Source organism: Mastomys coucha, unplaced genomic scaffold (genome assembly GCF_008632895.1).
Source record: "Mastomys coucha isolate ucsf_1 unplaced genomic scaffold, UCSF_Mcou_1 pScaffold21, whole genome shotgun sequence".
NCBI lineage: Eukaryota > Metazoa > Chordata > Mammalia > Rodentia > Muridae > Mastomys > Mastomys coucha.
This window is the reverse complement of record NW_022196904.1, coordinates 18,071,670-18,084,768: the sequence shown is the minus strand read 5'-3', so window position 1 is coordinate 18,084,768 and position 13,099 is coordinate 18,071,670. Positions and strand designations below refer to the sequence as shown.

The following is a 13,099-nucleotide window of genomic DNA, read 5'->3' as shown; positions in this document are numbered from 1 at the left end:
ACACACACAAATGAATCTGGTTTTTAAAAGAATTGAATGGGTGTAAACCAGTAGATTCTCTCTGTGGCACACTGTTCTATACAAACATCAATAACCCAAGCTACAGTTTACAGCAGATTCTGAGACTCAGGGTTCCTGCAACCATCCATGGTGAATGTACATGTTTTTGCTGTGGTTTAGGGAGGGAGTGGGAATGAGAGTGTGATACGGTCCTTCTGGCAAGAGGCTTATTAACACAGTTGCTGCATCGTGGTGGGGTCTGAAGTGGATTTTCAGTGAAACTGAGACAAAGTAAACTGTCTTCTTATAATTTTTAGTAGTTTATTTTTATTAATTAACTAATTAATTAACTAATTGTGTGTGTTTGTGTGTATGTGCGCGAGTGCACTAGTGTGCTACAGCAACTTTGGTGGAGGTCAAAGGAAGGAGTCAGTTCCCTCTTTCCACTATGTGTGTTTCAAGGATTGAACTCAGGCCCTTGAGCTTGGTTGGGCAACTACCTCACCAGCCAAGCAATTTTGTGGGCCATAGGCATTATGTTGTACCTGTAACCCAAGGGGACTAGGGAGTGGAGTGTGGTGGTTTGAATAAGAGTAGCCTCGCCCAAAGTTCAAATATTTGAATGGTTCTTCATAGCCTGCTACCATGCTTCCTGCTGTGATAACAGACTAGACAAGCGCCCAAATAAAAGAGTTTTAAGGGTTTTATTTTAAATCTATTTTAAAAGTTGCCTTGGGCTTGGGGTTTCTTCACAGCAATGTAACAGTGACAAAAATAGTCTGTATTCTATCACTAGGCCACTTTCCCAGCGCCTCTCTAGAAGACTCTAGACAGGTGCTGTATCCACCACATGGGGATTCTGTGAAGGGACTCTGACTCTGCTGCTGAATCAAACTCTTATAGCTACACAGTTGAAGTTTTAGCTTTTATAATGCAGTATAATATGGGGCTTCAGTGTTTTAAAAAGTATCCACAGAAGGGCATGGCAGCCCACGCCCTTAATTCCAGCACTTGGGAGGCAAAGGCAGGGAGGTCTATGAGTTTGATGCCACCCTGCATTACAGAGGCAGTTCCAGGACAGCCAGGGCTACACAGAGAAACTCTGTCTTGGGGGTAAAAAAGAAAAAAGCGACCACCATCACCACCACTACCACCAACTTATCTACAGTTGTCTCTCATGGCATTTTACAAATGAAAACAAAAACAAACAAACAAACAAACAAACAAACAAACAGAAAAGCAACAACAAAAACGAAAAACAACTCAGAAAGCTATATCTTGGGACCTAACTACCTAACTACAGTTAAAACAGCATGGAGTTTAACCAAACTCTAGGATTCTGGGAAATGTAGTCCCAGAAGAGCACCAGAGCAAGACGCTACCACTGAGGCATTCTGGGAATGTAAATTCCCGCTCCAGCGGCTGCCAAAGTCGCTTCCACTTCCGTAAGTAAGCCAAGGCGGCCTGGTGGTGCTTCAGGTGAAGTGAGATCTTGGAGCGTTCTGTGGCCCTGTACACTCTTGCTCCCGGTATTGTCTCCTCGGGGACCGAGTCCAGGGCTGGGGAGAAGTGAGAAGCGGGGGCAGGGGCGGGGGCCGCTCCTCTCTCCCTGGGCTCTGCCTGAGGTGGCGCTGCTCCAGTTCTGGTCCCTTCTCAGCTGCTTGTGGAGCCCCGGGGAGAGACTAGCTTCCTGAGGAGCCTGGCAGAGGAGCGGTGATGATAGATGGGCTAGTGTCCTGAAGGCTTAAGTAGTATGCAACTCTGGTTTTGATGTGATGTGATGTGATTGATGTGATTTATTTACTTACTTAGAGAGGTAGGCGTGCCATAGTTTGTATACTGAGGACATCAGAAGGCAACTTTTGGAAGTCCAGCCTGTTCTTCCACCGTGTGCAGCCCAGAGACTCAGAGGATAGGTTTCAGCGACAGTCACCTCTATCTGCTGACCTTTAGGCTTTTATAGGTCGTTATCTTTATGCACGTGGGAAAATAGACTGGAGGTTCTTGCAAATGAGCAACGTTTACTAGTAATTAAGCCTTTTACAGCAAGACAGAGGGATAATTTATCTCCCATGTATGGAAACAATAATATGTATGATAGCTGTCACAGTTGACAGATGCTTCTGAGAGTGGTGGTCCGTTATGACACAGCATGCATCAGAGTTCCGGGCTTCTCAAACATTTGTTTTTCTGGGAAACTCATCTCCACAGGCAGATCTGTGAAGGTAAGAGTGCCCAGCACCTTTGAAACGTCCAGATATAGAGAATGTGGCTTTCCTAACCCTTTGCTGTGGATGGCCTGGTAATCTGGAAGCTTACACTACCGATTAGTAGAAACTAGAAAGAGGAGCCTGTGTCAGCACGCACAGCCCTTGGGGCTGATGGAGAAGCTGAGGAAGCCATGTGGGCCCACTGTCCTAGCAATGTTCTCACGAAGCCCTTCCTCCCCCAGCTCGCTTCCCAGAGCCCTGCCTTGTCTCAAAGAGAAGAGAACAATGACCAAGTTACAGGTAAGTCGGGTTGCTTCCCCCATTCCCTACAGAGCTAGGGACTGGAAACAGGACCTTGCATGCTGGGCCAGTGCTCTGCAGCTGAGCCTCTCTGAACTGCATGAAGTAAGAGGAGAAGTTGCTGAGAAAAAAAGTCTGGAAGGAGGAGAGATAAGAGAGGACAGTGGGGACGTGTGCTCAAAATGCACTGCACACGGGAAAGTGTAAAAGGATGAATAAAATAAATTGAAATAGAGAAAGTGGGCTGGAGAGACAGCTCAGTAGTTAAGGGCACTGGCTCAGTTTGTTCCCAGCACCCACACCTGATAGCCTGTAACTCCAACTCCAGGGGACCCCAGCGCCTTCTGGCCACCCAGTGCACCTGCACACACATGTATACACAGACACACATAAGTTTAGAAAGCCATTAAGTTCACTTATATTTTAAAGGTGACATCATTTTCCAAGGTTTCCCTAATTTTATTTTGCAAATAAGTATGAGTCTTCCCTATTCATGTGATTTACAAATTTTTTCACTTTAAAGTTTTGGATGATGATGATGTGAGGAGCTGTTTGTAACCATGCCAGGGCCATCTTTTGGAAGTTGTGCTTTCTTCTTCCACCTTGCTGAAGCGTGTTCTCCTGTTTCTGGGACTCTGTGGAGACAGGCAGATCCCTGGTGCTCACTGGCAGCCATCCTAGCCTGTTTGGCAAGTTCTAGGCCATGAAAGACCCTGACTCTAAAACAACAGCAACAAAAAAAGGTGGCTAGTACCTGAAGAAGGACATTAGTGGTTGTCCTCTAACCTCTCCATGCATGTGCACCCTCAGATACATACATACACTTACGTGCATGCACACATGTGTGCACAAGTGCACAGACCACTGGTCACCCTCATTTCCTGCATTGGGCATCCTGAGAAGTCATTTTCTGAACAACCAGGGAGCGTCTGGCTGCCACCATCTCTGCGGCTTCCGTGGTGGACCCAACTCGGGTGATCAAGGAATGAAGAAAGGACAGACTCACAGACACATGTGCAGACAAGCTGGGATTGAATGAGCTGTGATCTCTGATGGAGACACACCAGCAGCCTGGAAACTCAGTGTATTTATTAGACACCGCTGAGCACCCAGGAAATATGATTCAGGAAACTGAAATGTGAATACTGTTTGCAGAGGGGTGCAAAGCTCTCTCTAGCTTACACAGAACCATCAGTTCCAAGGAGTAGGTGCTTGTTTTGCTAACACAGTGGTGATTTTCCCAGGTAATTTTTGGGCAGCATATATCCCTGATTTTCTGTATTCTGATCTAAACTGGACACTTTTAAAATTTTGGGATAAGTTGGTAAGTGATTAAAAATGGCAGTTTTTCTGAACTTCCACTTAATGAAATTTTTGGTTTGCATTTAGTGTGTATATATGTATGGTGAATTAAACACACACACACACATATATACACATACAGTGCAGCCTTTATGGAACACTATGTGGCCATGATTAGCTTAATACAGACAATAATGATAATATTGTTGGGGACATATTGGCTGCTTAGTGCATATCATACAGTGTTCTAGGTCCTTTCTGTTGGTCTCATTTAATCCCTTCAGGCACATTGGGATGGAGGTGCTGTTATGCAGATGGGTAAACTGAGGCACTGAGAAGTTGCCCAAGCAAATCAGGCCAGAGCCTTGAAGTGTGAATCGAGGTCCTTCCGTTTTACAGAGCCAGTGCTCACACCCATGACCCTGAATGCAGCTACTGTTGGCAGAGAACACAGAGTGAGCTGCATTTCTCTTTCAGAAGGTTTCTGAAGGCTGGTATCTTACTTAGGGTTTCTTTTTTCTCTTCCTTGACCCCCTAAGATAGTTTGTCTGTGTAGCCTAAGCTGCCCTAGAGCTCACTCTGTAAACCAGGCTGGTCTTGAACTTGGAAATCCTCTAACCCCTGCCTGCTGAATGCTGGGATTAAAGCCATGACCCAACCACAGTCTGCCTTAGTCTTTCTATTGATGCAACAAAATACCATGACCAAAAAGCAAGTTCGGAAGGAAAGGGTTTATTTGTCTTACACTTCTGTATTGCTGTTCATCATTGAAGGAAGTCTGAACAGCTGTAAGGCATTTTCTTAACTAATCATCAGTGTTGGAGGGCCCAGCCCAATGTGGGTGGTGCGATCCCCAGTCTGATGGTCCTGGGGGATGCTGAGCAAGACATGATGAGCAAGCCAGTGGACAGCACCACTCCATGGCCTCTGTATCAACTCCTTCCTCCAGTTTCCTGCCCCTGCTTGAGTTCCTCTCCTGACTTCCTTCAGTAATGAACAGAAATATGGAAGTATAAGCTAAGTAAACACTTTTCTCCCCAACTTGCCTTTTGTTCATGGTGATTTGTCCCAGCAATAGAAACCCTAACTAAGACAACAGGTTCTGTTTAAACAGTTCCTCAGGTCCTAGTGACGTTAGGAATGGAATTGAGGTGGCGTGTGTTTGCTGTCACAGGAGGCCGTGACCTTCAGGGATGTGGCTGTGGTCTTCAGTGAGGAGGAGATGGGGCTGCTGGACGCTGCTCAGAGGAAGCTGTACCTCGATGTGATGCTGGAGAACTTCAGGAACCTCCTGGCCGTGGGTGAGGATGGGGCTCTGTGTCCTTGGCAATGTCAGAAGTTCACATCCTGTGTGTCTGTTGCACTCCACTGCTTTCCTTTTAGGTTTATTTATTTTGTATTTTATCTATATGTGAGTGTTTTGTCTTCATGTGTGTCTATGTACCACATTCATTTATGGTGCCCACAGAGGCCAGAAGAGGGCATTGATGATCCCCTGGAACTGGAGTAACAGATGGTTGTGAGCACCATGCAGGTGCTATGAACCCACCCTGGGTCCTCTGGAAGAGCATCCAGTGCTCTGTATGGCTGAACCACTCTTTCAGCTTTCACTTTATTTTTTAAAACTACATTTTATATATAGAAGCTGTGCTTTAAATATATTTTTTAAACATTTCTTGTGTGTATGTATATATTTATGTCTATGTCTTAGTCAGTGCCATGAGCATAAAGAAAGGAAAGCAGGTGCCCCACCATTGCTTCTGTCTTGTGTAGGGTGCTTCCACTCCACACAACTGAAGACCCCCGTTGTCTCAGACCGTTGACCTCCCATTTCACTAAGTAAAATCAAGTTGCTGACAGGCTATTGTTTTGTGGAATAGTCTTGCTATGTAGCCCAGGCTTGGCCAGAAATTTGTGATCCTCCTGCCTCAGCTTCCCAAGCATGAAGGTTACAGGTTTAGTTCACTGTACCTGACTGGAATTCCATCTTCCTAGTCCCTCCCACTCCAGCTCTAGTGATCTTTCCCCCCACCCCCACTCCTGACCCCCTTCTTCTGGTTGAGGTTTAGTCTCACTGTCTATTGTAATGCTAAGTGTGCACCCCCTAGACCTGGAGTTTTCACTTAGACCCAAGTGACCCAGCTCCCAAGTTATTTCTGATTGATAAATAAAGATGCCAACAGCTAATAGCTGGGCAGAAGAGACATAGGTGAGGGTTAGGATGCCCGTGCTTGGGGGTTGGAATGAACCATGGGGGGGGGAGAAGAAGGTGAAGGAAGAAGTAGAACTGGCCATGAGTTAGGTGAGTTGAAGAGAACATGGCCCTGAGGGCTGGCCTACTGGACGTAAGAGCAGCCCAGATGAAACATAGTAGGTAGTAACTCAGGTTCTAATAGCACAGAGGGTAGGTATCTGCCCAGCTCTTGTGCTTTTTAAGGCTTACTTTAAATATAAAGGCTGTGTGTGTCTTTTAACAAGGAAATAAATGGCCAAGGCAGGGTAGAAACCCCGGGTCGGGATTAAGGAATTTCTACAACAGTTTTGGTCTTTGGTCTCAGCTGTTGTTGCTTACTTCTCTCTGCCCAGAATGCTCTTTGCCGTTGGAGTGCCGTGACCTCCCCGTCTCTGCATTGGTCCTCTCAGCAGGCCCTTCTCTGAGAGGCAGCTTTACCTGTGTCTCTCACTCAATCTCTCCGTTCTGCCCTTGCCTCTAGTGGTGTTGAGCACCCCTACACCTGTTACCACAGAGTGACATATACCAAAATTGGAATGGTCGTACACTTTGAGTAAGAACAGTTCCATGAAGCTTGTACCCCTTGTGCAGCTGCAGCAACATCTATCCCCATAAAGCCTTCCCTGTCCCTTACAAGAGCATCCCTCTCTGAACCTGTGACCCCGTTCCTCAGCTTCTTTCTCCCTCTGACACTAACCATTCCTAATGTGTTGTACAAGCCATCTAGCCGCATGAATTAGAACACAGGTCTTCTAATTCATTTGTTTCTGTTTTCAGTTTCAGAAGTTGTCCCGTTCATTGTAGTTGTTTCCTGTCCTAGTTTGATCTTGGTTTATATTCTTGTTTCTTTGGTGTACTTCTCAGGTAGTGTTGCACCCTTTGTTACCCTGTCAGGACGTCTGTATTAGGTTGGCTGCTGAGATCTTTTTTCCTTTATTTAGCTCCTTCCCCCTGCTCCTTTGTGAGCCTGATTTCTTAGGTTGGAGAGATGGTGTTTAAAGAAACCCACTTGCTCATGCCCTTGCAATCTGCTTTTTTTCCCATAGAAGCCCTTCCCTGATCAGCAGGCATGATTTGAGTCTTGAGCTGTAGCTCTATTCTCATAGTTTCTAAGTGTGCTTGTGAGATGAAGTCATTGCAATCTCCTCCTATACGTGTTCTCTGCAACACAGTAACTTCCTCAAACTGGGCACCATCATTCGGGGATTTGCTGTTCTGAGCGATCTCTGTACACACTCTTTTCCTCAGCCTCCAAAGCTTACTGTGTCTTTCCATTACACTCTAATAACTTGGATGATTCCGGTTAGGACCAGGCAGGTCTGGTTTTCTCTGCTCCCTACAGTCTCATGGCCAGTTGTGGCTGGCTCTTGAATGTGCATTCTGTTTGTGGTAGATCTTTCTTCCTCAGAATTCTTGTATACTCATCTTTGATGCTGGTCTCTAGTTAATGTTTCCAGAGAGAAATAATGCCCCCAACCCTTGTTGACATTACCTTCTACTATCTGTTCTTTCAGGAGGCCAGAGACCAAATAAGATGGAGACTGTTGATGCAACAGGATTAAGGTGCCATTCACTGGGGCAGCTTTTCTGCTGGGAAATAAAAAGCCATGATATCAACAAAGTGGCCAGAGCTCCAGAAGCTGTAATCAACATTCAGGGAAAGGGTTCTCACTTCTTGGAGCAATGCCACTCCTCCTGCCACAGGGTATCAGAAGAGCCTTCCCTGGCTTCTGAGAATGACAGTTCTTTTGATAGTCTGACAAGTGACCATTCTAGCATTACTGAAAATCAGGAATTTCTGTCTGGGAGAGCCCGGGGTTCTTGGAGTAAAACACATCTTAGGAAAAGACAGAGCCTTCAGAAACAGTGTGTGCAGACTCTGATGAAAAACAAGCCACAGCTGTTGGCTCAGCAGTCCCCTGTACATAGTACACAGGAGGACACCAGGCATAGCGTCAGTGTCCCAGTTCAACAAAGCACTCATCCAGGAAGAAAGCGCTACTGGTGTCAAGAGTGTGGCAAGGCTTTCAGTCAAAGCTCAGCTCTCCAGACTCACCAGAGAGTGCACACAGGGGAGAAACCCTACAGGGGCAACAGCTGTGGGAAAAGCTTCAGTCATAGCTCTGAACTCAGCATCCACAGCCAAGTGCACACTGGAGAGAAACCTTACAAATGTAAAGTGTGTAAGAAGGGCTTCATGCAGTGTTCACACCTCCAGGCTCACAAGAGAATTCACACAGGAGAGAAGCCATATAAATGTGGAGACTGTGGCAAACGGTTCATCTGTAGCTCGAACCTTCATGTCCACCAGAGAGTCCACACTAAGAACAAACCGAACAAGTGTGATTGTGGGAAGCCCTTCAGCTTGAGATTGAACCTCCATAGCCATCAGCGGAGCCACACAGGAGAGAAGCCATATAAATGTGAAGACTGTGGGAAGGGTTTCAGTTCAGCCTCAAGCTTCCAAAGACACCAGCGGGTCCATACAGGAGAGAAGCCATTTGTCTGCAATGTCTGTGGGAAGGATTTCAATCGGATCTCATACCTTCAGACTCATCAGAGAGTGCACACGGGGGAAAAGCCCTATCAGTGCGACAGCTGTGGGAAGGACTTCAGCTGCAGCACGGATCTCAACATCCACTGCCGAGTGCACACTGGAGAGAAACCTTACAATTGTGATGTGTGTGGGAAGGGCTTCACTCATTTGCCGCACCTCCAGGCCCATGAGAGAATTCATACAGATCACAAGCCATATAAGTGTGGAGACTGTGGCAAACGCTTCAGCTGTAGCTCGAACCTCCACACCCATCAGAGAGTCCACACGGGAGAGAAACCTTATAAATGTGAGGAGTGTGGGAAAGGCTTCAATCTTGTCTCTGGTCTACAGGCTCATCAGAGAGTCCAAACTGGCAAGAAGCCATTCAAATGCAATGCATGCCAGAAGCGATTCAGTCAGGCCTGGAATCTCCATGCCCACCAGAGGGTTCACACAGGGGAGAAGCCCTACAAATGTGACACCTGTGGGAGAGGCTTTGGCCAGAGGTCTGGTCTCCAAATCCATCAGAGAATTCACACTGGGGAGAAGCCATTCAAGTGTGAGGAGTGTGGGAAGGAATTCAGCTTAAATTCTGGGCTTATTGCTCACCGGAGAGTCCACACGGGAGAGAAACCCTATGAATGCAAGGAGTGTGGGAAAGGCTTCAGTCTTGCCTCAAGTCTACGGACTCATCAGAGAATTCACACTGGCGAGAAGCCCTTCCAATGCAACGAGTGCCAGAAGCGGTTCAGTCAGGTCTCACACCTCCAGTCCCACCAGAGAGTGCACACTGGGGAGAAGCCCTATAAATGTGACAAGTGTGGGAAAGCTTTCAGCCAGAAGTCTGGTCTCCAAGTCCATAAGAGGATTCACACTGGGGAGAAGCCATTCAAGTGTGAGGAGTGTGGGAAGGAATTCATCTGGAGTTCAGGGCTTAGTGCTCACCGGAAGGTTCACACAGGATAGAAACCCTACACATGTCAGCAGTATGGGAAGGGTTTGAGCAGGCCTCACACTTCCAATTAACAATCTGTTCCAATGTAAACACAGCAGGAGCATTATATCAAGTCTGTGAGAAAATAATTGGAAACAAAATGTAAGTTAGCTAGTATACAGTGAGAAAAAGCATTATGACACATGGTATAATTATACAATTAGTCAGATAGTACTCTGATAGGAAATGATACATGTAGATTTATATTTAACAATTTTATACCCCTATATCCTCTGGATATAGAATTAGAAGTCCAATCAGATGCAATTAGGAACCATGTCTGCAGTATCTTCTTTTGATGGGGGTCTCTGGCATGGGTGGAGAGTCTCCAGATGATGGTGGATGCAGTGGTCAAGAAGGAAGTGGCAGGTGTGGAAGTCTCTGTCCATGGAGAAGACCTGGCACAATCAAGTGGTCTGGCATCTATAGGGTCCTATAAATTAAGAGCTTCTCCTGAAAAAACATCTAGTCTTTTTTGTCCAGTTAGTAGGTCTTTATTTTATTAGAGGCTTGAGATTTTTAAAGGAGGACTTATTTTTTGTTCTGTGATAAGAGTATGTGTGGCATGAGGTAGTCAAACTGCTCTATGCTTCCAACAGGTTGTACTTGCACACCTGCCCAAGAACTCTCTGGATTCATCAATGAAAGCTGCATGCACTCACTAGTTAATGTTGATATGCCTTGGCTAGCTCAAAGGCTGGGCACTTCTAATCCTTCCCGTGGCTAGCAAACACTCCCCTCCAGTATTCCAGAGCTAACATCCTTTAAAATCTATATTTCATCTCTGCTACCCTGGACCCAATCAGGGAAGTTAGGGCCACTTACCCAATTTTTTACATGGCTACTCCATCCTATGCCTCTCTCATGGAGATTCTGATTCTTCCCCTCCTCTCTCCCAAGCCCTGGAATCCTAAAATCGCGCCTCTGTCTGTCCTGCCTAGCCATTGGTTGCTGGCATCTTATTTACCAATCTGAACCACCTGAGGGCAAGGTATCTCAGTGTCTTAAATACAGACGCTCCTGTAAGCAGTTTTATAATTATAATTAACAACACAAGCAGCATTAAGCCAAACCCACTTCAAGGATGAGTAATTGTGATCTTATTTGTAATTTATATGTCTGTCTTTTAAGGTCTGATGAGCTCATTTCATAATAGCATGTCCCTGTGAAGTGTAGCTAATGTCAGTGGAATATGAGAAATTAAGAGCCAAACACCAATTTTTAAAAAGCTTTTTAACTTCAAGCAAGGGTATTGTCTGAGTTTTAAAAGCCCTTGGCATATCCAAAATTATAAAATAATGAAACAAATGCTTTATCGTATCTTTGAAAGTTTCCCCAGATTAGACAAAGGCATAAATAACAATGAGAAAGAACTAAGTGTCCATACATACAAGAATAAAGGCTAACTTTCCAAAAGGCAGGACAGATGTACCATTTGTCTGTTTTAAATCACAAAGATTCAGGCTTATCAGGGATTAACTCCCAAGAGGAGCTAGCAGGAGCAGTTTAACTGAGTCCTGTATGATTTTGCTAAGTTGCTTTTGTAGGAAAAGCAACTTTTTGTCAAGGAACTTATTTAATCTTTACCTTTATGCATAGGACCCTGAAGCAGAGAATGAACTTGAACATGTCCAATAGAGAAAGGGCAATATCTTGATTGAAGCAAGGCTTCTAATTCTGCAAGTTGGGGCTAGAATCTTGAAATAGCTATAAAACAGTGGACTGATTTTTAAAAGGGCTTGTCTCTAGTATTTAAAAGACAACTATAGTCATTAGCTTCATTTGTTATGAAAAGGGTTTTTTTTGTGTGAGGAAAATTTCTTTAAGATCTTTAATAGTTAAAGTACCCTGATATCTATCTCTCTTCCTCCCTCCCTCTATCCTTCTCTTCCTTTTCTTTCTTTCCTTCTTTCTGTCTATTCATCTGTCTGTCACTGTGTCCACTGGCCAGCCTTCCTTCCTTCCTTCCTTTCTTCCTTCCTTCTTTCCCTCCTTCCTTTTTTACTTCTTTACTTCCTTCTTTACTTCCTTCCTTCCTTCCTTCCCTCCTTTCGGTTATTTGGGCCCAGATTTTGTTGATGTTTATTATAACAAAGAACAATTGTTAAAGGCTTTGATTATTTGTCTCTGCTTTAATTTTATCAATTTCTGCTTTGAATTTTTGTTTAATTTTTCTGCTGTCTACTAAACTTGGGTTGGATTGTTCTTGTTATTCAGAACTCCTGAATTATATTTTGAAGTCATTTATTTGTGCTCTTTCTGGTTTTTAAATCTATATATTTAGAGCTTTAGATTTCTAGGACTGTTATTAATGTGTCTCAGGAGACTTGTTTTATGGTTGTATTTAAATCTATTCCCAGCAGGACATATAATTTTGAATTTTTGATTTTTTAATCATTCATCATTAGTAATATGTTCTTTAGTTTTCATGAAATGGTTTAATTACTAGAGATTTGTTTGTTGTTGATTTAAAGTTTTATAATATTGTGGTCAGATAAGATACCTGGAGATATTTCAAATTTTCGAATTTGAAAGGTTTCAAAAGTTCATGCCTGACCTGGTGCCAAGTGCCTCTCCCTGTGTTATTTTTTTTTGTTGAATTGTTTCTTCAAACCATTCCCCAATACTCATAAACATTTCTCATGTTAACTCTTTCATTTCCCTCTTTTTTTCAGACATCTTAGATAACTTTTTGAGCCAAGTTTATATATATCCATTCATCCGTATATCCACAGTAAAAATTCGTCTTTAGTTAGGCAGGCTCTGGCTATTTTAAACCAATCACGAGGAGTCCCAAGCAATTTAAATTGCAAAGGTTCCTGTAAGTGATCCTTATCCTCTTTGTCATTTTCCATACTGAAAGATTCTCCCTATTGCTGAGCTTGGCATGCAGCAGCAGCAAATCCAATAGGCCCCTTCGGTTTCTTTTTATGTTTTTTCAGGGGGTCTTGTGGAATCGCTTATGTTTAAATGGTGCATTGTGGACCAGTTGTATTTATGATGTTTTGTTAATTTCTTTTCTGAGTTAGATTCCTCCTCTGATGTTCATTTTTTCCTCTTCTGATTCATCACTATCCTCTCCTGAGCTCTTTTCTCAGACTTTTCTGTGGAGGAATAAACATTGTTTTTAGATCCCAAGTGAAACTGTAGTAATGGAGTCCCCTCACAAGGGGGTGAATCTACTCTCTCCTGAGCACCTGTGGCTTTTTTGTCATCCGCCAATGCCTTTCTAAGCAAGTTCCAAATAGCGAACACTATAAGGGGCATGCCTAATCCTCCGTTCTCTGTAAACCAGTTTTTTTTTAAAAGACTTTTTTAAAGATTTATTTTTATTTATTCTATGTGTATGAGTATGTGTGGCTGCTGGGAATTGAACTCAGGACCTCTGCTGGCCTCTCTTGCTCTGGCCGCTCACTCCGGTGTAATTCACTGTAGCTGTGTCTTCAGACGCACCAGAAGAGGGCGTCAGATCTCATTACAGGTGGTTGTGAGCCACCATGTGGTTGCTGGGATCCGAACTCGGG

At 44.3% G+C, this 13,099-nt stretch overlaps 1 protein-coding gene across 1 annotated transcript; it reads left to right on the top strand.

Annotated features, from left to right (window-relative positions):
• The first annotated feature begins 1,299 nt into the window (after window positions 1–1,299).
• LOC116101791 (zinc finger protein 227-like) lies at window positions 1,300–12,713 on the top strand. Its single transcript, XM_031385623.1, has 4 exons — window positions 1,300–1,529; window positions 2,453–2,510; window positions 4,987–5,113; window positions 7,560–12,713. The coding sequence occupies exons 2-4, from the start codon at window positions 2,496–2,498 to the stop codon at window positions 9,545–9,547; spliced, it is 2,130 nt and encodes a 709-aa protein (XP_031241483.1). The 5' UTR covers window positions 1,300–1,529; window positions 2,453–2,495; the 3' UTR covers window positions 9,548–12,713.
• The last annotated feature ends 386 nt before the right edge of the window (window positions 12,714–13,099 follow it).